Source organism: Notechis scutatus, chromosome 2 (genome assembly GCF_049901735.1).
Source record: "Notechis scutatus isolate UNSWTSFEM ecotype Mainland chromosome 2, rNotScu1.2, whole genome shotgun sequence".
NCBI lineage: Eukaryota > Metazoa > Chordata > Lepidosauria > Squamata > Elapidae > Notechis > Notechis scutatus.
In genome coordinates, this window is record NC_142010.1 from 85,337,881 (window position 1) to 85,362,620 (window position 24,740).

General features: G+C 40.5%; 3 protein-coding genes across 13 annotated transcripts in view; 2 read left to right on the plus strand and 1 right to left on the minus strand.

Moving 5' to 3' along the window:
- The window catches only part of RNF14 (ring finger protein 14), a 29,408-nt gene extending 24,515 nt beyond the window's left edge, over positions 1 to 4,893 (plus strand). For all 8 annotated transcript variants that reach the window (XM_087955386.1, XM_026687773.2, XM_087955384.1 and 5 more), the window contains one exon: positions 4,157 to 4,893. In XM_087955386.1, the coding sequence (XP_087811512.1) occupies positions 4,157 to 4,187 (31 nt within the window). In that variant the 3' untranslated portion in view covers positions 4,188 to 4,893. The remainder of the gene's footprint in view (positions 1 to 4,156) is intronic.
- A 678-nt stretch (positions 4,894 to 5,571) lies between these two features.
- Positions 5,572 to 24,740, minus strand: part of GNPDA1 (glucosamine-6-phosphate deaminase 1) — a 62,614-nt gene continuing 43,445 nt past the window's right edge. The window contains exons 1-7 of one of the 3 annotated variants that reach the window (XM_026687818.2): positions 17,829 to 17,954; positions 15,253 to 15,382; positions 13,581 to 13,682; positions 11,617 to 11,799; positions 10,383 to 10,567; positions 8,206 to 8,380; positions 5,572 to 6,044 (exon numbers count right to left, since the gene is read on the minus strand). In XM_026687818.2, the coding sequence (XP_026543603.1) occupies positions 5,950 to 6,044; positions 8,206 to 8,380; positions 10,383 to 10,567; positions 11,617 to 11,799; positions 13,581 to 13,682; positions 15,253 to 15,376 (864 nt within the window). In that variant the 5' untranslated portion in view covers positions 15,377 to 15,382; positions 17,829 to 17,954 and the 3' untranslated portion in view covers positions 5,572 to 5,949. Of the gene's footprint in view, positions 6,045 to 8,205; positions 8,381 to 10,382; positions 10,568 to 11,616; positions 11,800 to 13,580; positions 13,683 to 15,252; positions 15,383 to 16,371; positions 16,482 to 17,828; positions 17,955 to 24,740 lie in introns of those variants that run through there. The other 2 variants (XM_087955389.1, XM_087955388.1) reach the window with 2 other exon arrangements.
- Positions 21,951 to 24,740, plus strand: part of NDFIP1 (Nedd4 family interacting protein 1) — a 29,893-nt gene continuing 27,103 nt past the window's right edge. For both annotated transcript variants that reach the window (XM_026687830.2, XM_026687837.2), the window contains exon 1: positions 21,951 to 22,240. In XM_026687830.2, coding sequence (XP_026543615.1) covers positions 22,187 to 22,240 — 54 coding nt within the window. In that variant the 5' untranslated portion in view covers positions 21,951 to 22,186. The remainder of the gene's footprint in view (positions 22,241 to 24,740) is intronic.

A 24,740-nucleotide genomic window follows, 5' to 3' on the forward strand; every position in this document is an offset into this window, starting at 1 on the left:
ATCCTTAAGGCATCTGCTCCAACAAAGTCTTAGCATACAAATATTTTCTTTTTAATCCTCTCTCTTCCCACTCATCGCTTAAAACCAATTTTCACCTAAAAGAAATAGGTTTCTTAATATCCAGTTATTTATTCCGTAGGAAAAGAGGGAAAGCTATCCTTTCAGCACCTTCAAACAGCCGCTTTTTTCCTCTTCTGGCAGGTATTATTCAGAAAGTCATACTTTTCAGGAATTTTATTAAATATGTCTTAGAGTCCTAGGAGCCAAGAAAAACTTTCTCCTCTCAATCACTTTCTCCACTTCCTCCTGCGCATTCTTACCCGGCTGCCAGCTTCTTTGTGGCGGCCATTACAGACCGCCGCTGCACCGTCCTGGGAAAAGGGAGTTCTGCCGGCCAGGGAGGGAGTCTGCAACACCCCCAAACCCTTCTCCGGATCCCCCTACCTTCAGCTGCCCCTGCAGGGCAGCTAGCTCCGTCCCGTCTGGGTCGGAGCCCCAAAACGGCTAGCGTGGCAGGGATCGCGCAGCCGCAAATCCCTGCCGCTCGCGAAGCCGACAAACCGGAAGGGGCGGAGCCTTCTTATTGTGAATAGAAACAAAAAAAAAGTGCTTCACCTTTTTTTGAGGTCTGAAAACAGAACGCCCCAGTCATTTCGAAGGGGTTCCTTTCGGACTGACTATCAAGGCCCGTATGTTCCCAGATCGCAAAGAACATCAGGCTACAGACCCAGTTTTAGACAGGATAGGTCGGAATTTCCGACAGAGGTCGGCGGGGAGTCCAAAACAGAAGAAACCCCAGAGGTACCGGAGGCCGATTTTTTCACCGCCCCAAGTGAGTCCTTGACAGCAGCTCCCATTGGAGGGCGGCTAAAATTGTTTGCTGATCAATGGGAAAGCTCCACCTCTGATGCGTGGGTCAGGGACTCTGTTAGGTTTGGTTTGGTGCTAGAGTTTCAATCCTCCCTTCCAAACTTTTTCATTAGGAGCCCGAGGTCCACGGACCCCATTAAAAGAGTGTTGATTCAGGAGGCTATCAATCATCTTCTGCATATTCGGGCCATTAGAGAAGTCCCATCTGAACAACGGGGTCAAGGCTGTTACTCTCTATTGTTTGTGGTCCCAAAGAGTTCGGGGGGCTGGAGGGCAAACGTCTGAACATTGGTTTATCGAAAATTCAAAATGACTACTCTCCAGTCCATTCTGCTCAGCATCAGAGAGAACGATGTCCTGACCTCTATAGATCTGACAGAGGCTTATCTACACATACCAATTAGACCTGCTCACTACAAATGTCTTAGATTTTGCTATTGTGATCGGCACTGCGAATATGTCACCCTACCATTCGGTCTGGCTTCGGCCCCTAGGACTTTTACCAAGGTCCTAGCGGCTTTGGCTGCCTCCCTCAGGATCAAATCTATTTGTTTACAATGTTATCTGGATGATATTTTAATTTTGTCATCTTCCAGACATCAAGCAAATTTGGATACCAAGATTACTCTGGAGACCCTTCAAGGTCATGGCTTTTCCATAAATTGGGATAAAAGCCATTTGATCCCTTCAACTAGGTAAGTTCATTTAGGGGCAGTGATAGATACCGTGGAGGGCAAGGTTTTTCTCTCTCAGGACAGGTTGAACAGTATCCGGTCTTTGGCCAGAGAGATCAGAGCCTTAAAGAGGGTTTCCCTGGCAGTGCTGTCTCAATTGTTAGGGAAACTGATTTCTTGTATTTCCATTGTGCCTTGGGCTCGATTCCATTCTAGAGATCTGCAATGGTTCCTGCTACCTTTCCAGCGATCCGGAAGAGCCACTTCCAACGTCCGGATAAGGGTACCGCACAATGTTCTCTGATCACTCCGCTGGTGGTCGGAAAACACGATAAACAAGGGGTGTCCTTTCAAGGAACCTTGCAGGGTAACGATCACAACCGACGCCAGCCTGGTAGGATGGGGAGCTCACTTCCAATCCCACACTGCACAGGGAAGTTGGACTATTTCCGAACAATCACAAAGCAACCTGTTGGAGCTGCGAGCAGTTCATCTGGCGTTACGCAGTTTTCTACCCCTTTTCCAATCACGCCATGTTCTGGTCTTGACAGACAATATCACAACCAAGGCCCACGTAAACAGACAGGGGGGTACCCACTCCAAACTTCTGATGCTGGAGACGGCCAGGTTGTTCAAGTGGGCTGAGGCCAATCTGTTGTCGCTCAAGGCAGAGCACATAGCAGGGGCCTTAAACACACAAGCGGACTGGCTCAGCAGGGCCTCGATAGATCAGGCAGAGTGGCGCTTACACCCGTCTCTCTTCCAGGAAGCAGTGCGGAGGTTTGGGCAACCGGTGACCTATTTGCCTCTCCCCTCAATGCCGAATTGCCCCGGTATATTTCAAGGTAACCAACTCAGGGGCGGAGGCTGTCAACTCTCTGCGATGTCACTGGCCTTCCGGGCTTCTATATGCATTTCCTCCACTCCCTGTAATACCCAGGTTGATCCAGAAGTTATTGCAGGAACGAGCGGAACTGATATTGGTCGCCCCTTACTGGCCCAGGCGAACGTGGTTCGCGGACATACAGGACCTGTCAAGAGAACAACCTTGGAAAATTCCACCGTCGAGGGTTTCCCTCTTGCAAGGGCCGGTACTTCACCCGAACCCACAATGGCTTAGCCTTGCCGTATGGAGGTTGAGCGGAACCGTTTAAGGACCTATCAGATTTCAGAGGATGCCATTGCCACCATACAAGCATCCATATGGTCCTCTACAAATTGTATATACGAGGTCACGTGGTCCGCTTTCTGTCTCTGGTGCCAGGGGTCTAAGATCAACCCAACTGCCCCATCAATAGGACAATTATTGGACTTTTTACAGGAGGGGTTGACCAAGGGCCTATCTCCAAATACTTTATGCAGACAGGTGGCGGCCTTAGCCTCGGTGATATCCTGGGGTGACCTTCGTTCCATAGCGCACCATCCACATACCCGCAGCTTTCTTAAGGGTGCCACAAACTTACGACCTCCTGTAATTCACTGCTATCCCACTTGGGAGCTCAACAAGGTGTTAACCGCACTTACAACTGGCCCATTCGAGCCTTTAAGAACCACTAGTCTCAAATTCCTGACATATAAGGTGGTCTTCTTAATTGCGATCACATCAGCAAGGAGGATTTCCAAGTTGGCAGCATTGTCAATGAGAAAGGACCTGTGCGTGTTTCATGCGGACAGAGTGGTTCTCAGATTGGATCCATCATTCATCCCTAAAGTAAATTCAGTCTTCCACAGAGCTCAGGGGTTGGTGCTTCCAAATTTTTGTCCGAAACCATCTCATAGACTGGAGCATCAATGGCATCGACTTGACGTTCGAAGGGCGTTAAGCATCTATCTAGACCGCAGGGCGGCATTTCAAAAATCTGAGGCTCTATTCCTTCAACCCATCCACTTTAGGACACAGGGTGTCGTCAACAACCATTGGTAGATGGTTGAGAGCCACCATAGCTAAAAGTTATGAATGCCAGTCCATCTCAGTTCCTAAGGGCATTACAGCCCACTCGACAAGGAGTGTGGCAACATCAGCAGCATGGGCCACTCGGGCTTCCATGGACGAAATCTGCAGAGCGGCGATTTGGGCTTCACCATCACCCTTTGTCAGAAATTATAAAATTGATGTCTACGCCTCAGCGGACGCTTCATTTGGCAGAAGAGTCCTGCAGAGGGTCCATAGAGTTTAGGAGTGGATTTCAATCCAGACGGAGTCCCTCCCTAAGGACAGGCCAAGCTTTGGTATGTCCCACTTCTGGATGCTCTGAACAGCTCATGGGAGAAAGGGCGTTGGTACTTACCTGATACGCCCATTCTCTGTGAGCTGTGAAGAGCATCCAGCCCCACCCATTTCTTTCCGTCTGGTGGGGTTCCGTTCCGGTCAGGGATCTAGATTAGGTGATGAGTCCCGGACTTTGGCACTCAGTCTTCGCAAAACTGGGGGACGCTGGGGAGGTGTCCCGTGGAGGAGGAGGAGCGTCCCGGAGTTTTAAGCCCAGCTTTTCCAGAAGAGACTGAAGCACCTCCCACTTCTGGATGCTCTTCACAGCTCACAGAGAACGGGCGTATCAGGTAAGTACCAACGCACTTTTTCTTGTTTAAAATTCAATTTTCTTTTCTTTCAGGCTGTTTCAAGCTATGGAAATTGAGGATTAATTTTGGAATGAAGAGAAATGATTAATTTTTAACCAGAATCAAACGCTAAAGAAATTAAGATGTTCAACGCATGTTCAAGTTACTTTGATTATCGATAGATGAGACACAGAAATCAGCTCAGAATGTGTAGAAAACTGCTTTTGTTTGCTACCACTAATTTCATGGATGTTGTCTTTTAATTTTCAAAAGCACTGAACATTTAATCAAGCACATTAAAATTTCACGATGTGCTTTTCTTTTTAGTTAGCGCTATTATCACTAAAACCTGTTCCAAGAACAACAACAGTGGAATGTAAGCAATTGTTTGCTGTCCTTGTCCTAGGAACAAAGAATAAGGGTAAAAACGTGTGATTTCTTCAGGTCCTGCAATTCTTAACACTTTATCCTGTTAACATGGATAATGATGCTGCCTGAGAGTTTCTTGGATACTACTTATCATGACATGGATAGAAAATGGACTTTAAAAGGCAAGGTTCAATACAAAAGAAGACTGTAGATTCAAATAATAGACCTGTACTTTGAGGTTTCTACAACACCCTATTGGATTTGTGGGCAAATTTCTGGTCTTCTGATCTTAATTAGTTTGCCTGAAAAACAGATATTTGCAAATGGCTGCCTTTAGCCGTAACAGTCATTTTGTATGTATCCTTCAGCTTTCACAAAATAAACTACTGCTGGAGCCTGTTGGCAGGTCAGTCCATAGAAAGATCCATTGTTTGATTATCTCTCTGGTTGATAAGTTGTTTGATCCATTCAAATTTGCAAAAAAAATGCTTGTCCAGAAGAGATCAGAAAGAAATACTTTTAGGCCAAGATGACATGAAGTTGTCTGCTCTTCCTATCTGCAATGTGTTAAGCACGAACTCTATGGTTATATATAGAAGTTGGAAATAAAAAGATTCCTACCAACTTTTGAGTTTTTATAGCTAAAAGTTAGCACTTCAACTTCTACTACAAACTGGAAGCAAATGAATTTTTTTCTAAGGCAGGCACAAATGCCAAGAACCCTTCTGCTGGCCACTTAGAGAACAGAGAAGGAAGAGGGCAGTATGTTTTCCAGCACCCTTAGAAGGTTCCCACTTTAACATCTTCCAGATTGAATTATAATTCACAGAATTCCTAGCAAAAACTCAATCAGATTAGGAAAAGATAACTTGGGTAATAATAAAAAACAGGAACCAAGAGTGGATGCTTCCCCACATTACATAATTGTTCCACTTTAGAAAAGTCTGATATTTCTGCATTAAGAGTTGAGGTGCAGTAGATTGTCTGAAAGAGTGCTTTTCGTTTGTTTGCCCCCCCCCCCCCGCACCCACCCCAGTTTCTGAAAAGGCTACTTTCCAACTCTTGTTTCCAGTTCTTAACAAAATAAATATATCCCAAATTGTTCATAAACATTGATGTGTTTAATGAGAAGTTCACAGCCTGCAGATTTTTTTCCTACACATAATTACAATTCTAATGTTAACATTCCCATCCCAGAAACTCTTAAAACTATTTTTTCTTTAAAGAAAATGAGGTTGCTGTTATCTCATTTGCTCTACATTTTTTTAAGATGGTAGGAAATTGATGTGTAATTAGTCCTGAGTTACTTGAAATTGCGTGATGCAGTTGTATCCACTCCTACTCTTGCAACTGGTGGAAAAAAAGATGTTTTTCAATAATTGAGTCCAATACTGTATTTTGTATATTGAAAGACTGCTCTCCACCAACTTCTTGTTGTGGTACCAGAAAGATCTATTTAGCCAGCTGCTCAGAGAGGCTAGTCACTGTAGGCTTTTTCAGATTGACTTTCTGGTCCAACTTCTTTCATGCTGTAGAGCGGTTCCACTAGTTTGTTATGAACAAGCATCAACCCTGGTTAAAAGAAACAAAAATAGTTCAATTCTTACATAGATGTCATATTTTATCAAGTAATAACTTACACTTGTACCAAGTATATTTGAATCTGTGGGGCAGTGAACTGAAGACCTCAAACTTTTCTCCCTCTGGGTCCCTATACAGCCCTGCCTAATGTATTTGGTATCACTAGCAACTTGATAGTACCTACTACCACCACCTATCTTCCAAGAAGATATCCAACCTGGTATCCTACTCTTAACTTTGTGTATATATGAAAGTGTGCACTGGGAGGAGGGAATTCCCACAGTTGGCTGTATTTCTGGTATATAAAAATGAAATAAAGCATTGCTACAGCAAGCACCATTATAGAAAACAGAGGCGTGATTAGAAATATCAAACGTAGGACAATCTAATGAGATACAGAAAAATAAAACTTTGTTAAACAACCCCTCCAATATAAAATCGCCTTCAAGGTTAGAATATTAACCTTATAAATATGAAACCAATTCAGAAAACCACAAAACAGCACTTTATCTATTGCAGAGTCCACAGGCTTCAAGATTTATCAAGCATCAAAAATTCCTCATGAAAAAAAATGTCAGATTAGAAAAAAATATGTATTGAAATATGCATACAAAATGAAGTACATACAGTCATGGAGCCTGTACAAAGATACAAGAAATATTGGACTGAAGCACAGAGAGCTAAAAAAAATTTTAACAAGCTTTTGCCTGTATTTATTTTTAAGATATAGCCTGAATTTCAGAGGATATGGGTATGTGTCTGTAAATATGCATTCTTTTTTTACTTCTTTTTTATTGCTACTTTCATCCCCTTTTATTTTTGACTTAAATTAGTAAAAGCAAAACTTTGTTTCTTCAAAAGTAGCACCAGGCACAGCAGTTTCTCCATTTATCCAATGTTCTGAGTTTTTTTTGTTTTTTTTTAAAGTTAGCTTTTCTTCATTCTGGAAAGGGAGAGGCTTGGCGTCTGCCTTTGCTTTATGTGTCCCAATGCTGATTCTGTTTGATACGAAAGGATGACTGTTTTCTTTCTGGATGCAGACAGGCATCACTCCAACATCCTCTCTTTTTAATTCTTTTCCTCTTAATATTTTTGAATGTTGTGTCTAGGAACAGGAAAATGCAATCCTTATATTCTAAGATAAAGCACCAATGTGGAGGAATGGATAAGATGTGCGATTAGGGCTGGATAGGGTCAAGTTCAACAACTCCCTATATATATATGTATATATCCCATTGCTAATAGGAAATTAAGTGAAAATTGAAGACAATAGTGTTTTGAACTTCAGTTTCAAGGCTGACAATGATTGAGGAGACTAAACATTTTTATAAACAGCCACTTGCAAGCTCCTTCAGTAACAGTAAAGATGATTGTTAATGTGCTGGCTAAGAAAAGCAGTGCCTTAACATGATATGTGAAGCCAGCTGGTACCATCATACCTGTTTGTAACTTCCTGCAGATATTTAGTTATTCATTGTTGGTGAACACCAAGATAATAATTGTGGTGGTTCGGTGTAACTTTCACCAACATCTGTACTTGTTATACACCACTATACTAGAGACACAAATAGCCTTTTGTTCCTTTATTATGCATTTAATGACTTACAGTAGATCCTTGGTGATGTTTTTACATACCCCTTTATCTATTTAAAGCTTCCTTTCAATTGGATTCTGGCTCAAGAAAGTTTAAAGAGAAGACATGCTTGATGGGTGTGGGTGGGTAAAAGATACAAACATTTCACTTAAAATGGCAAAAATGAGCAGGTTGAAAAAATGAAGAATCCAATTTCCGAAAAGCATAAGACGGAAGGGCAATACTGAAAATGTTAATCTAAATAAGCCAAAAGCACTTACAGACTTGTGAGAAGCTCTTCAACAAGAAAATGCTAAGAAATAGTGGAAAAACCAATAAGACAAGTTTGTCTTACAAGTCAAAATCTCCCAAGGTACTCCTTGTATTTAAAGCATGACAGTCCCAAATCGTATTTGCAGCTCCTTGATACAACATTTTAACTGTGGCCAAAAGAGCTTCATGGAGGATTTTTGCAGCATTGATTTGTAGAGGTGAATTGCTAAACGTTACTGCTGCATTAATGCCATTTTATATTCTAGACATTTATAGACTATTTCTCAGATTTGAACAACAATTTACCTTGAAAATACTTCACAGTTTTTACTTTAAGTTCCAGAGTAGCATCATCATCGCATATAAAGATGGTTTGTGGATGTTGCTGAAATGCGGAAACAGTCCACATGTGGTTCACCCCTTCTTCAATTGCTTTGTATAATGCAAATGCTTTATGGGCTCCTGTGATCAGAATCATCACCTGAACGACAAGGCATACAGGAAACACAATTAGGCTTTTGATGACAAGCGTCGTAAATACTAAATGGTCCTTGCTATTCTCAACTACCGGTAGGCATGTATTTCAAATTGGGAAAAATAACTAGATCAGGGGTGTTAAACTCGATTTTGAGGGCTGCATCGGGGTTGTGTTTGACTTTGGGGGCCGTGTGAGTGTGGCCAGCTCGATGTCACTTGTGTCGGGGGCACCTGTGATGGCCCGAGCACTCTGCCTGTGAAAACGGAGCTTGGGAGGCTGCGACAGCCTATCTCGAGAGGGCCGCTTGTGGCCCTCCCAAGCTCTGTTTTTGCTGGCAGAGGCACTACGGGCCAGTCCTTCGCTATTTTTAGGGTGGCCCTGTGGGCCAGATTTAAGCACCCTGCGGGCCAGATTTGGCCCCTGGGCCTTGAGTTTAACACCCCTGAACTAGATAGGACACTGATATCTGCAAGAACTAAGTTATAACATCCAATGATGTTTCCCCAACATCTGAAAACTTTTTCAAGAGAATAAAAGGGAGAGGATATTGTAACTGTTAGAGCTATGTAGAATTCTACTTTACAGAAGTAGAATTGGGGGGGAATAATATGATGATCAAAAACAAAAGGAGTGCTCCATGTTTTATAGCAAGCTTGTAAAACGGCAGCTTGCTTTTGGTTATATCAGTTTATTCTAGTAGGAGCTAATTTATGAATTGTACAGATTCTGTGTCCTTTAAGCAGAAACTCCAAGAGTTTTGTGTTACTATGCAAGACCAAATGGACTAATAAACATTGGTGAACTAGAACCTGCTGAATTTACCTAGCAGACTTATAAAACTAGTTATAGCTGATCAGTTCAGCAAAAATGGACAGCATATAGAAAAAAATCAGGATGAGTATCAATTCTCTTACCCTTTTACCTATCAACAGTGATAATGCACTGAGCAATGGTTTCAGAAGATTTAAGAGGTCTGCAAAATCCTTGTTCCAAAAATAGTGTCAGTGTATTAACTGACTACATATAATAGTTTCATAATACTATAGTGAATCTAATATTTTATATACTTAGCTTTTTATTTGGAATTTTGTAAAACAGCAAAATTTCATTCAGGGGCTTTGTGTTCTAGTCAAGTACTATATGATTGGTAAGTTTCTTCCATAGACTTATTTATTATGCAACAGAAAACAAAACTTCCAATAAAGCAAACAAGAAATATGTTTGGAAACATCAGAAAAGCAGCCCATTTATGGTCATCACTAGGCAAATGGTCAGTTTGTATCCTACACTACAAATATCAGAGAAAGGAACCCAAAGGAACTTCCCTCTCTAAATTGTGCATCATGCTCAATGTTTACATGCATGTGTAGACCCCAATTAGCACCTTAACACACTACATGATCTATACCTAAATAGGAAAGGACATTGATTTGTTTTGAAATAAATACACTCCATATTAAGTACCAAACCACATTCCAACAAACTAGAACAGATTTAAAGAGCAGTGAGGATTATCAGGATATTAGAAAGTCCTATGTAGAAAGATAAAAAGAAATGGAAACGCAGACCTTGAGAAAATGGCCAATGAAGACATATAATAGCATTCTTCAAACACTTGGGAGGATATAACACAGAAGATAAAGATTCTCCATTTTCCAGGAATGCAAAAAAGAAAAGAATTAAGGATTCCAGTTTTAGGAAGATAGGTTGTGATTGAAAATGTAAGAAAAACTTCCCAGTAATAGCAGTTTCATATTACAGCTGATTACTGGAATGAGGTTCACTTTGCTGGAACTACTCAAGTAGGGTTGCACAGTGAATTATAGGGGACAGTTTAATTTTGATTCCTGCGCTGAAAAGGAATTGGACTTCATGGCCAACATGGTCTCCTCCAGGTCCAGTATTCTATAATACTGAGTAACCTAGAATTCCTCTTTTCAGACAAACTGCTTGTTCCATATCCCCCTGCTGTTTCTTTTCTGTAAGTAGCTATTATGCTTCTAACCTCTCTGGCATCCATGACTGTACCCACTCCAACTGTGAGAGCCATTGTGGGCACTTTGGAAAGATCACCTTCAAAGAATCTAGCATTCGCTAATATTGTGTCCATAGCTAATGTCTTGACTCTAGTTCTGGATACCAGGCTTGACCCTGGTTCATTGAAGGCAATATGACCATCTGGACCAATACCTGTAGGGGAAATCATTGAAATTATTATAATTGATTGATAGTTGCTAAACAGTAAATATGATTTAGGATTAAGTACTGCAGAATAATAAGTGCATCATTTAAACAGATGGTTGTGAATGTTTCTTTAGGCCATAATACAGACAGTAATTGTCAAAATGTTTACGTTACTGCCAAACATCTGAAATGAGAACATTCTCTTACAGGAATTAGCAACATTTCTGGAAAGAGGATTAGAACTAATGATGCAGATCAATGTAACTCTGGCTGCTCTTTTCAGCCAAATGGATTTCCAAATTCAGGGTTAAGCTCATAATCACAGAACCTTTCCAGATATTCAACCTACCCCCAAAAAGACTCACAAAAGGACTTTTATACCCACATGCAATATTTCAATTTGCCGGCTCATAAAAGTTTAGGCTCATGGCCAATTAAAAAATGTTCATCTTCCCTGATAATATCTCATTTAATTTTACACCTTGCCTTTTATTCTGGAGCTCAAAGCAGTAGAGAAAGTACTTGCCCTCCTTTCTCTTATTTTTCCTCAAAACCCTGGGAAGCAGGTTGGGGTGAGAGTCAACCAGTGAACCTCCATGATCAAAGTTGAATTTTCAGGTAGATCTCCCTGATGCCAGTATAACACCTCAGTCACTACAACTATTTCCATAACAAACCCTCCCACAAATGGTATCGGTATTATGGCCTTATTTGTTTGTACCTGCATCATCCTTTGAACAAGATCCAGTTTATTTCCAATTCATCTTGCTTATACATTTGTTCATTTAAAAAACCCTGTTCTTACTATCATTGTTATCCTTGTTTTCTCTTTTGAGTTTAATTCTGAGAAACATTACCGAGATTAACTGAGCTTGAAACAGGACCACAAGCCTGCTCACAGACTTGTTTTATATCATTTGATTTGATATTTGAGTCTGATTTGCAGTGTCAAAAATATCTCTCTTGAAAATTGGGTTTTTTGAAGTAGTCTGAAAGCTGTGATGAGTCTCCCCTCTATAACCTCAATCCTGCTTCCGATGCCTTTAAATACTCACCCCCAACAAAGAGTTCTATTCCTCCAGCTGCTTTTATTTTGTCTTCAAAGGCATCACACTCTGCCTGTAAGTCGGCTGCATTCCCATCCAGAATATGAGTGTTTTCAGGAGAGATGTCAATGTGCTTGAAGAAGTTATTCCACATGAAGGAATGGTAACTCTCTGGATGTTCCCTTGGAAGACCTGACAGAATAGCGTGTTAGCATGCAATTGCTTTTAGTTCATTTATGTCTCATCTTTCCATCTGTAATATTGAAAGGACAGCTTACGACAGCTATAACATAGTAGGAAAACTACCTGTTCCATATGCAGAAGGTTTTAGGTTTAGCCCCTGGCAACTCCAGTTAAAAGTGATTTGGTAACAAATTAGAAAAGATAGCTTGCTGAGCTCTTACAGAGCAGTTGCTAGCTGGAACTATGCACTCAGAACTAGATGAACAAATATTATGCCTTAGAACAGATGAACAAACTTATTTCTACATTGTAGCTTGGTGACTCAAAACCTGAGCTGTGAAAATCCTTATAGACCTAAAAATATAAAAATAATAATAATAATGCAATCTGTTTCCCACCATGATCAAGGTGGGATACACAGCAATCCTTTCCACAAGTTTTCCCTATACCAACCCTGAGAAATAAATGAAAAGTCTCTGTTGAGGTAATTCCCCGTTAGGAGAATGAGCGCATACAGGGAGACGTATTTGAGAGAAGTGTTTGAATAATACACACACAACACACAGATACACTGTACAGTAAATCTAGGTTTTTACTTCCAGAAAGATTTAAGCAAAGTTCAAAACGCAGTCCAAAGTCATTCACAGGTAAGGCAGTCAGTGTACAGTCCAGGGATAATCCAGTAACAAAGTCCAGTGTCAAAAATAGTTCAGTAACAGACTTTACATCAAATCCAAGAATATCAGTCAATTAGGAAGAACAGCAATACTCTCCAACAGAAAAACAGAGATACACTCACACTCTCTTCTGAGACTAAGTCTAAGTCAACCCAGGTTTCTGGCTCCATCTTATGGCTGTTTTGAGAAACCACACCCAATTACACTTTTGCATTTTCTTAAAGATACAGTATTAAAATGTTTATCCTGGTTTATATATTTCCAACCCAAATAGTTGTTAGGTGACTTATATTCCTAACAGTCTCTACTCTAAACCTGGCTTGAGCAAGTGTAGTTACATCCTATAAAAAGCAATTGCTCCTCAGAAATTGCCACAGAGACAATTTGGGCAGGAGAAGAGCAAGTCTGTTTCTCAACCTGTCCCTCAACAATTTTTACCAGAATCAAAGAAAGTAGAACCATCCTAGCCTTCTTACACATGAGTCTGGAAATAGTAGAGCAAGGGTCTTCAAACTTGGCAAGTTTAAGACTTGTGCACTTCAACTCCCAGAATTCCTGAGCTAACATGACTGGAGGAGGAATTCTGGGAGTTGAAGTCCACAAGTCTTAAACTTGCCAAGTTTGAAGACCCCTGCAGTAGAGTCAAAAAGTGTCAGTTCAGGACTTTCTCATCCTCAAGTTGCTTTGAAGGCTGTTAGGTGGCCTAGCCTGAGTTAACCATTCAAAGGGCTTCGTTTCCTCCTACTACAATGGGATACTCATTTGCCTACCTATTGTTTTTCACAGATGACACCTTAAAGAAAAATATTCAGAAGCTTACACTTTCAGAAACTACATCTTAAAGCTACTTTTTATAAATAACCACACAATTTAATATAACAGTTCTTTAAGGTAGATTAGTACTATTATCCATATACTTGCTAAGAGAATGGTTTACTTCTGCTCAGATGGGTTACTGCTAAAAGAGCTTATAGTTCACAACTCAGGTTTTGACTCACCAAACTACAATATAGAAATAAATTCATCTTTACCTGCATGTAATAAAGAAAATCTATTGACAAGAAGTATAAAAGATGACACCTCCCTACAGCTTTGAATATGAAGGTGACTCACCTACATACTCATCCATATTGAAGGTTTTCACATATTTGAAAGAGAGATCTCCATTCTTACAATATTCGATCAGTTTTTTGTAACACCCTAACGGGGTACTTCCTAGAGAGAAAAGAAAGCAATACACCATCCATGAAAACAAAGGTTGTGCTACAGAAAAGGTTTAACTGACAACTGCAATGGTTTATTTTACTACAGAAACAATGGCTCAAACATGCTCTTCAGCTCAGCGACAGCTTCAAGATCTTCAAAAATGCAATGGCATTCACTGCCATTACCCTTTCTTTGTTGCTAACGGTGAAGCATTCTTCAAAATATTGCTGATGAATGCATGTATTCATCATGTAATTCATGAAATGAATATAATTCTTTTTATACCTCCTATGGAATGATGTAGTCGATAGGAATTTGGGATAAGTGTTACTACCTAATGAGTTCTTTACTATGCAAATGATAAATGGCCAAATGTAGTAGGATATTGTAGTAGGATATTCAAACAGAGGTAGGATTCAATACTACAACACAAGAGAATAGAGTAAAATAACAGATAATGGCAAAGGACACAGTGATCCTGAAACAGGGCCAGAGAAAAAAACAATATCATCCTGTTTCTTACTTACAATAAACTTTATTAATCTGACAGGAAACATCAGCAAGGGACCCCCACCAACAACCAATGAAATGAAGCAGCAGTTAATATCCAAGATTAAATTATTCGATTTTATGGAAGGTGTTTCGTGCAGTAGTTAAAGCATCAGGTTAGAAACTGGGAGACTGCCTCAGCACAAAGCAAGCTGGGTGACCTTGGGCCGGTCACTTTCTCTAACCCCTCGGAAGGAGCAAATGACAAACCAGTTTTGAAAACTCTTGCCAAGGAAACTACAGAGCTTGGCCAGTCAATCTCTGAAAATCAGACGACTGCATGTAAAAAACAATGAAAAGAAAAGGAAAACTTAAAACATGCCTCATAATATGATGTCTTTGTTGGAAAAGATAGGCACATGCATTTTGAAAAAGAATACATTTCATTCCAACTCAATTTCCAATCAGCAACACAGAGTACGGCTTGAGGTAAATTATTAAATATTATGGAGGAAAAAGCGAACATGTCACAGGAATGATTAACAATGGAGGGAATAGTGGGTTAAAAATTAAATTAAAAAGGCATTTAATTCCATCTACCATTATAGCAATGCAAGCATTGTTATTATGATAAAAATAATATGGACTATTAATACAGAGGTGGGTGTTTTATTTTTTACTATTTTAGTGATCTATCAAACTTTAGTGTCAAAAACTATGTAAAGTCTGCTCAGCCCATTAGCAAAGTATCTAGCCAGACTTGCTACGGGCATTTAATTGTGAGAATGCTCATGACAGATATTAGTCTAGTATATAAAAAGAATTTGTATCCCAATTAAATGTCCGTGTATTCAAACAAAATTGCAAGCTCTTGATAGATTATTTCCATGTAAAGTTTTTTTCTTCTAAATTTGAGAAAACAAACTGCCTTCCAAAATATTAGTCACCTAATAATCATTTGTGACAAACATCCTGTGAAAAGAAAAACAGCTTGATCATAATACTGTTGAGACAGTCTTTCATCTGAATTAGACCAGAGTAAATTATGACTCCATAGCTCACCTCCTATGAACTTCGGTTTGTAACTTACCAGTGGGAAGTCCAAGAGTGAAATATTTATTTGGTCCTGGATTAAACTGGATTATTCTGTTCCTAATGTACTTTGCAGCCCATTCACTGGCCTCATTGTAATTTTCTAGAATTATAAGCTTCATTGTAACCTGCAATTTTGGAAGAATGCACGGATTATACATTTCACTTGTAGGCTAAACAACTTGTGAAGGCAGGATTGGCTATTTATGTAGATGTAAACATTACAGGTAGTCCTCTATTTATGACTACAATTGAGCCCAAAACTTCTGTTGATAAGTGAAACATTTGTTAAGTGAGTTTTGCCCCATTTTATGACTTTTTGTGCCACAGTTGTTAAGTGAATTACTCCAGTTGTAAAGTTTGTAATATGTTTGTTAAATTAATCTGGCTTCCCCATTGACTCTGCTTGTCAGAAGGTTACAAGAGAGGAACACATGTCCCTAGGACACTGCAACCGTCATAAATACGAGTCAGTTGCCAAGCGGCTGAATTTTGATCATGTGACCATGGGGATGCTGCAAAGGTTGCTTGTGTGGAAAATGATCATAAGTCCCTTTTTCAGTGCCGCTGTAACTTGGAACAATCACTAAACAAACTGTTGTAAGTTGAGGACTACCTGTATTGTATTCAGATATTTTTCCATCTAAGAGCTTTTTTCTCCCCCAAATACTTGACAGATATTGTGTTCATTGTTCTGAAAAAAAATTAAAGAATAGCATAATATTATCTGTGAAGGGTCTTTGGTGCCCCCTCAGCTTAGTTATTTTACTGCAGACTTTTCATTACCCAAAGTAGGTAACATTATCAGTGCTACCAGAGACTGGAGTTTCCTCTCATTTTATATTCTAATGCAGGGTTGTAAAACTGGCGGCCCCGTGGCTGGATGCATCACACGCAGGCTACACCCACCCCGGCTCCACAAAGGCAAAAAATGTCGCAATACGTCACACGACATCATGTGGCACAATCGAGTTTGACACACGTTCTAATGGCTTGCCCTGTCAGTGTAATGGGAGTGATTTTGGTGGTTCTTTGGTTGGGTTGTTTACTGATAGCTTGTTTGGCAGTTTCTTGCTTTGTGTATGATTTGCTTCTTGATTGTTGGTCTTATATTAACCTTGGTGTTAATCTCTGCTCATCTGAGTGTTGATTGCTGATGAGGAAGCATTCTGGTCTGTTTGTTATTATCTGCAATTTGAATATTCTGCAACTTGTTTCCTCTTCCCTGTAATTAAGATTCACACTTCATGCATTACACGGAATGGACAGTGCTCCTTGAAAACCTAAACCCGTGATGGTGAACCTATGGCACGCATGTCAGAAGTGGCACGCAGAACCACTTCTGCTGGCGCGCGAGAGGTCGCCCGGAAGAGCCCCACTGCTCAGGTATCTGGTGCGCATGCGCGGGGGTGAGGGCGCCTGCCCGCACGCATTGCCTTCTGGGTGCTGGCACACGAGCGCGTGCAAAATTTTCAGCACGGGAGCCCAAAAAGGTTAGCCACCACTGACCTAAACCATAAAAATCCATTGGTTTTTAGCAATATCATCCAGACCTCTGTGACTTTTGCTGCAAATACAGACTTTACAGCTATCATCTGCATTGATTAAATACCACACTTTCATTCATAAATGAATGGATTAGAAAAGCAGCAAAGTCTTTTATGCAATGAGTCTGATTAAGTTGACTGTAAAACGTTGTAAGAGGAAAGCTGTGTTATGGTATCCAAAAATCAGAAGGGGTCTGGCGGCACTTTAGACTAAAACCGTACATATTAATAAGATTTTTGTGATCAGATGCATAGACAGGTAAAGTGAGGTAGGATTATAAATTGAGCTATGGTGAAAGAGAGAGAAGAGACGGTGGTTATGTATACATCTGAATTAGACTATTGCTTCTCTGTGTCATATATGTGGGTATATGCATAATTTTGTATTTATTTATCCTGTCATGGTTATGTAGTGTATATTGGAGGTGTGACCCTTTGAGAGCTGTATGCACCGAAATTTCATTGTAATGTATGCCGATTAGTGTACATTCAAAGTGACAATAAAGATTCAACTCCTATTCCATTCCATTCTATTCTGTAGGTCACGGATTACCAGCATTTTATCAATTGAAAGCTGTCGTGTGTTAAACACCCATTGTGTTTGTTGAGCTCTTCCGAGTTAATCTGAACATCAGAGGGAATCTGGTAGCCCTGAAGCAAGTCGTGGGTCAGAAAAGCTTGGACCTTTTAGTAAAATAGGTTAGGCTGAAAAAGTGCTCCCAGATTCCTTCTAATAATACGGTTGCATAGAGGTTGCGTTAAAGGAAAACAAGGCCGAACGGGGATCATTGGGGAAAGAAATCACGAGCTTCACGAAGAGAGGGAAGCTGGAAGCCGGAGCAAAGGAGGAAGGAAGTTTCTCAAGCGCGCTCAGAAAAGGGCCCGGGGTGGGGAAGAGGCGCAGCCACCCCCGGGGTTTAAAGCAGGTTCAAGTCCTCCTGCGTCTATGCAGAAACGCCGCGAATACGAGGTGCACGGGAAGCAATTCCCGGAGGCCCCGATCCGAGCAACCTGCCTTACCACTCACCTCTCCTCGGCGGCCACTCGCTCCCACTGGGCCCGCCTTCTTATGACCTCATTCCGTCACATGAAAAAAAACAAAAAAATGCTGAGTTCGCAGCACTCCTCGAGAGTCCCCGCCCCCGGGGACTTCCTGCGCTCCTCCTCCTCCTCCTCCTGCGCAAGCGGAAGCCTTTGTACCTTTTGTCGTCGCGCCTCCCTTTCGGCTTCTGCTCGTCTGTTTCTGGCTAAAGGATCTGAAGGATCTCCAGGCGTTCGGGGTTCCACCTCCGACAACCGTGCTCCTTTCCAGGCTCATCGATTTGCCCCTTCCCAGAAAGTTAGGAGGCATCCAGATTTTGTTTGGCCATCGTCCTGTCTTCTTTTACGGGCGTGTAGATAAGTTGCCTATGGGGATTCTCAGTCATTCAAGGCCGTGGTTGTCGCAAAGGTGCTTTTTCAAGAGGCAACTGGACTTTTTTTTACTTTTTTTCTTTGAAGACGTTTGGCTTCTCATACAGGAAGCTTCTTCAGCCTCTTCATTCATTCAGACCTGAATAAACTTCTTGACTGAGAAGCCAAACGTCTTCAAAGAAAAACCAAAAAGAAAAGAAAAAAGAAAAGTCCAATTGCCTCTTGAAAAAGCACCTTTGGGATCAGTTCCCATTCTGAGTCTCCTTGTTGCTGTTTTTTTCAAACTCCTGAAAATCTCATAAAGTGGGAGGACAGAATAACTGGCTGTAGGATAGCCATTTCTTCCCTAACATCTGTAAAGAGGATTCAGTTCCTTTTAATTTTGCTTGTTGGGCGGCTCTGCAGTCCCTCCCTGGATAAGAAAGGGTGGTTGGGTGTCTATCATGGGGACCTGCTATTTTATTATGCAAAGGAAACACATGAATAAAGGAACATGATTTATGGAGGTTTATATTCCCTGGTGCTGAAGATTAGACTGGCTTATAATATTAGTAAAACAAACCAAAATAAAAGTTGTCAATCTATAGGATTAGAACTGTAATGTAAATAAATTATATGTTCTGTTTTCCTTGGAAAAAAATATAATTCTGTGGGTTATGCTGTTCTTTTAGCAAGTAAGAGGTGTCTCTAAAAACAAAAACTGAAAATATCGACTTTCTTTTAAATAGTCAACCATTCCTACTTTGTTCTCAAGGAAAATGCATGGATCTCTTCATAAGGCCACTAGAATTTGAGGCCAGCTGGAAGGCTTTACTTTTATTTTTTTATAGTGTCATATAACCATTGCTGTGCTGGTAGAACAGTGATAGTGATGGCTGGTTAATACAATAAATCACTGATGAGGAAATGGCCGGTGCTTTTAAATACAGCAGTAAAACCACTCACTGAAGCTTATTCCCAGGTAAATGAAATCCCCTGTAAGCTTCCATAGCTGATCAGATATTTTAATTCAAGAGTTACCAGTAATGCCCAGTAGCCAGGCAATTCCTGGGCCAAGCAGGGCCGGAAGCTCAACAATGATCTTTCTATAAGAGGGAGATGGAAAAGGCTTTTAGAATGTAGCTTGCTATTTCACTCCTGCCCTTGAGAAACATTTATCAGGGGTGTTCAGTCATGGGTGTCAACTGTTATGATTTTTTATCAGACTTAACAATAAAGCATTATGTCAAATATCAGATTTGTTGCATTTGGTCCAGGAATGGTAGAAAAGTTGGTTTTCTTAAAAACTAATAGGGCTTGCCACAAAATCTTTGTATAGTGTTGAAGCAGTCAGCAATGAGTTTTAAACACTATTATTTCAAGACTTTCCCCTGCTTTTGTATTCACTGCTCCTGTCATTTCATGGCCAATTGAACAATATTATTCGATTCTTAAAGTGCTGCAGGTTTTCCAATTTCTTATCCCTGTACAAATACTTTTGAATTTCTGTAGACTTTTCATATCCTGCATTTTGGACATCAGATAAATGCTAATACCACAAAAATAGGTCAGTATGGGGGAAAAGGTGGAAATTTGGGGAACATTTAAGCAGCAGGTGACAGGTTGCCATTAACTTTCTTTTTGAAAAGCTTACCTGAACTTTAAAATTTTCAAAGAAAGTCCATTTAGTCCTGCCTTCATAGTAGATTTATTTGACAATACAAGATTGTAGAATGTGAGTTCATTATTTTTTTATTAAATTATTTGGCTGCATGTTTCACAAATGCCACAGGAAAGAGCTTTAATACTATATTAAAATAAAACAAATTTAGCAAAATAAAAACCAACGTTTATTGAAGATGAAATCATCAAAGGAATATACCTAAGCCACTCAACAGTCATCTAACTTTCTGACGCCCAGGTACTGACACACCCTGAACAACAACAATAGCGCTTTGGGGCAACTGCTCAGACACTATTGCTTGCCAGGAATGTCAAAATATCTCTTTTATGTTCAGTTGATAAAGACAATATCACAATCTTTTAAAATTTAGATGTAACCTGGCTTTTTGCCAAGATGGATATTAATTTAACTTGTCTGCATGTCTTTAGTTATATTTTTAGTTTTAAAATTTGTATTCACTATGTTGAGTACCATTTCCCAATGAAATGCAACAAAGATATACAAAGAGAGAAGCATTTTCTAATGTCTTGGAGAATACATTATAAGCAGAAAAATGAAATATAAAATATTCTTGATTTATTAAATCTTTTGCAGATGTTTTGCAGATGGATCACTTCATTCATATTCATATGAATGACTTGGCTGGTACTCCCATAATTTACCTCACTAAATTCTTGTCCGTTTTCAGACAGATGGAGATTGGGCCTGAAAATGGTCACTTGTTAGCCTAATGCAGTATCTATATTTTTCACCCTAACAGCAGTGTTTCAGGAGCTCTACAGTGAATTCCACCTTTACAGGTAGATACAACTTATTGTCACAATTGAGGCCAAAATTTCCATTTGCTAAGCAAGGCAGTTAAGTTGTCCCATTTTACAACGTTTCTTGCCTCAGTTGCTAAGTAAAACACTACAGTTGTTAAGTTAGTACCTCAGCTGTTAAATGAATCTGACTTACCCATTGACTTTGCTGGTCAGAAGGTTGTAAAATGTGATTACATGAACCTGGGACACCACAACCCTTATGAATACATGCCAGTTGCCAAGCATCCAAATTTGGATCAGTGACTATGGGGCTGCTGCAACAGTCAAGTGTGAAAAATGTAAAGAACTGCATTTTTTCACTGCCATAACTTTGAAGGGTCACTAAATGAATGAATGTAAGTCAAGGACTACCTTTAAATGCGGGCATGCACTCTGGAAAAAGAGTCAAACGCAAGGATGGGCACAACCGGGCCATATATGAAGGCTATCCAATCATGTCCCTGAAAAGTCCATCTCGGGGAGGGCTCCTCGAAAGAGATGCCAGCTTTCCCTGGGCGCAGCACTTAGTTAACAGAATAACAGAGTTGGAAGGGACCTTGTAGGTCATCTAGTCCAACCCCCAGGCCAAGCAGGAGACCCTACACTATTTCTGACAGATGGCAGGCCGTCCAGTCTCTTCTTGAAAGCTTCCAGTGATGAGGCTCCCACAACTTCTGAAGGCAAGCTGTTCCATTGGTTGATTGTTCTCACTGTCAGAAAGTTTCTCCTTATTTCTAGATTGAATCTCTCAATCAGTTTCCATTCATTATTCTATGTCTGGCCTACAGGCGCTTTAGAAAATAGCTTGACCCCTTCCTCTCTGTGGCAGCCCCTCAAATATTGGAAGACTGCTATCATGTCTCCCCTGGTCCTTCTCTTCACTAGATTAGCCATGCCCAGTTCCTGTAACCTGTTCTTCATATGTTTTAGTCTCCAGTCTCCTAATCATCCTGATTGCTCTTCTCTTAGTGCAATATAAAAAATGCAAATAAATTTTCTGCGGACCACCAAAATTTTCTCGCGGACCACCAGTGCTCCACAAACCACCAGTTGATGGCCGCTGGTCTCTCTAGATAGTTCCCTCTTCGGATGGGAAAAGATCACCAGACGGAATTGAGGAGATCTTGCTGGGGATCGTTTCCACCAACCTCTGCTGAGGTCTGGTGGATTTTCCCCTTTGACTGCTGAGCGGCTGAAAACGCCGAGCAGCGGAAGAACCTAAGGAAGAGGAGGAGGAGGAGGAGGCGGCGGCAGCGCGTGACGGCTTGGAAGGGAGGGGAGGGGCCGGGCCGGGCCTTCGGCAGCAGTCGCGGCAGAGAGTCCTCCGGGTGGCCGCTGTTGCCGCCTTGCTTCTCCAGTGTCAAGCCCTCCTCCTCCAAGCCTAGCACCAACAGCGCCCTCGGGGGACGGAAGTGTCCTCAAGCCGTCCCCGACGGGCCTCCGCCCGTTTCCTCAAAGCGCTCGGCGCTCCAGGCAAGTGCGCTCGCTCGGTTGTTCCCCAGCGCTATGGCGGCGGCCGAGACCGGCAGTAACGGCAGCAGCGGCGGCCGATACCAGCAGGTGAGGAAGCGGCTCGCAAGTGGGGGAGGGAGACGGCTCACGCGAAAGCCGCGGTCTCTTTAGGCCGCGGCGGGGTTTGGGCGTTGAGGCGAGTCGGCGAAGGAGGTTTGGAAAAGCGCCCTCCGGCTAGAAGCAAGGCAGCTTTAAACGCCTCAATCATGTTCTCCCCTCCCCCCAGGATAAGATTTTTTTTTTCCCTCTCTCGTTGCTTCCATTTTGGCCTCTTGATTTGTAAGGCAACTCCAAGGTCCCCCCCACTTTTAAAACGAGCATCCGGTTTCCCTCCCCGTTTACTTGGTGTGTTAAGTTTTAAAGGCCAAAGGAGAGAGAATATGCTACCCCCTCCCCCCCAACCATCTGCTTGATCCGTTCGGAAACCGACGATAAAAGCAATTTTATTTCTCTTCTCCCAGTCTTTGGTGTGTGATTTGATCGGAGGGTAGAAAAAAATTAAAACGCCTGTCCTAAATAAACCGCGTTCTCGGTTCTCTGCATCCGTGGCTGGTTTGGTTACTGACCGACTGACTCCATATTGCAAGGATGGATGATTTAAGATTAGGGAATTACGCAGTAGGAGTATCAAAAGCCCTCGTCCGTTTGGCCTTCTAAATTCTTCATCCTGGATAAGATGGAGAATTTAATGGGCGCTGATTGTGGGTGTGAAGGCCAGTCGGTCCTGTGGTTGTGCTAGCTAGAGATTTAATGAATTGCTATAAGGATATGATGGAGGCAGCAAATTGTTGGGAGTCCTAATTCTTAACGACCTCTGGAGTTTCCCCCATATCCAAATAATAAAACACTGCAAATTCCAGAACTTTTACATTTACAGATGTGAAATTCAAATTAAATAAGCCAGCTGGTTCCCCTGCCTTAAGGGACTCTTGTCAGAAAAAAGTATGTATTGAAATACAGCATTGGGTAAAATATTACAATTACTGTATATGTATCAAAAATGAAGAATAAATTCACCTAAATATGTTCTGAAAGATCTCTGTGATCGGCGTTCTTAATCTAAATCTGGGATGGGAAAATTGTGGCCCACCAAGTGTTGCTGGACAATTGCCTGCATCCCATATCATTAGCATCATTTAATTGGATTTCAATTGCAGTTTCAGTATTCATTTGAAATTATTGTTTGCAAAGTCTTGTTATTACCTAAGTGTCTTTCAGGTTAGAACCCAAAGAGAATATCACAATGTCTTTTGAGGTTTTCTAATTACAAAGTGTAATTAAATAGCTGTCTCTTTGTTTAGCTGATAGTTTTGGAGGGTTTAAAGCTGATATGTGCATATTGCAAGATTAGGTACAGAATTTAATTTGCTGATTTGAAAACTCTCATTTCAGTTTGGATCCTGAATCCAGATTTTTATATGTTACACTTAACATAATCGTTTGAAGTTAGCTGTAATTTTTTGTTCTTTATTTTTTTAACAGACATTTCAGGAAAGTTAGTTCTTATGAATGAAATTCAAATTTCCGAAAAATAAATGTAGATTATTTTATGTTCTGGGCTTCTATTTTTTACTTTTAAAAAAGAGAAATATGTTTTTTAATTTCTTGGTAAACTGAAAAAAAAAATGTGTGCAAGTAGAAACTTTTGTAAGGCTTAAGCCTGTTAAATTTCAAATAAATATATTCAGGTTTTATTGAACAGAATGCCATTTTATATTTAATTGTTTTTTAAAAAAACCATAGCTTTAATTTTAATGGGAAACACACTGAAAAATATTCAATCCAAACACCACATTGTTTGGTTCCTCCTGAATCTTTAGAGGGTTCTTATTTAATTTTGTCTGCTTTGGATAAATCCCATGTCAATATTAAAAGCTCCCAAGTTGTTTTTAAGTCAACTTAATTCAGGTTGAGATTTAGTCAAAGGTCAACTGCTGTTGATTACGAGTAGTCCTTGACTTATAATTGATTGCACAACAGCAGTGGATTTGCTTAATGATCATGGTGTTCACTTTACAACCACTGAGGTCGCTTAATAACTGTCACCAAAAAGGTAAAATTGGGCATAGTCTCATGGTGACTCGTTTAACAACTTGCAATCATGATTTAGATTTTAATTACCATTGTAAGTTGAGAACTAGTAATACCGGGACATATCCAACTTGTTTTTACGTAACAATACAGAACCAGTTAACTATTGCCTTGTTGGAGCTTTTTTTTAAAATCCCATTGTAGTCTACAGTCATGATACAGTATTTCATTAAAACACTGACCAGATTTGACCTTGCTTATTTTAGCCAAGGTTGGCTAGATACTAACCTAGCTATGACAAAACCATGATTTAAAACATGCTTGCTGACAGAAATCAAATGGATTTTTGGCTTAAAAAGAAAATCTGTCAGTGAGAAATCATGGAGAAATTATATGTTTAGTCATTTGTATGGAAATCTTGATGTTTCATTAATTTGTTTGCTCTGGCTTGTATGCCTCTCTAATCATAATGACTCTTAAGAAACTAACAACTATTGGGAGAGCATTATTAAGAAAT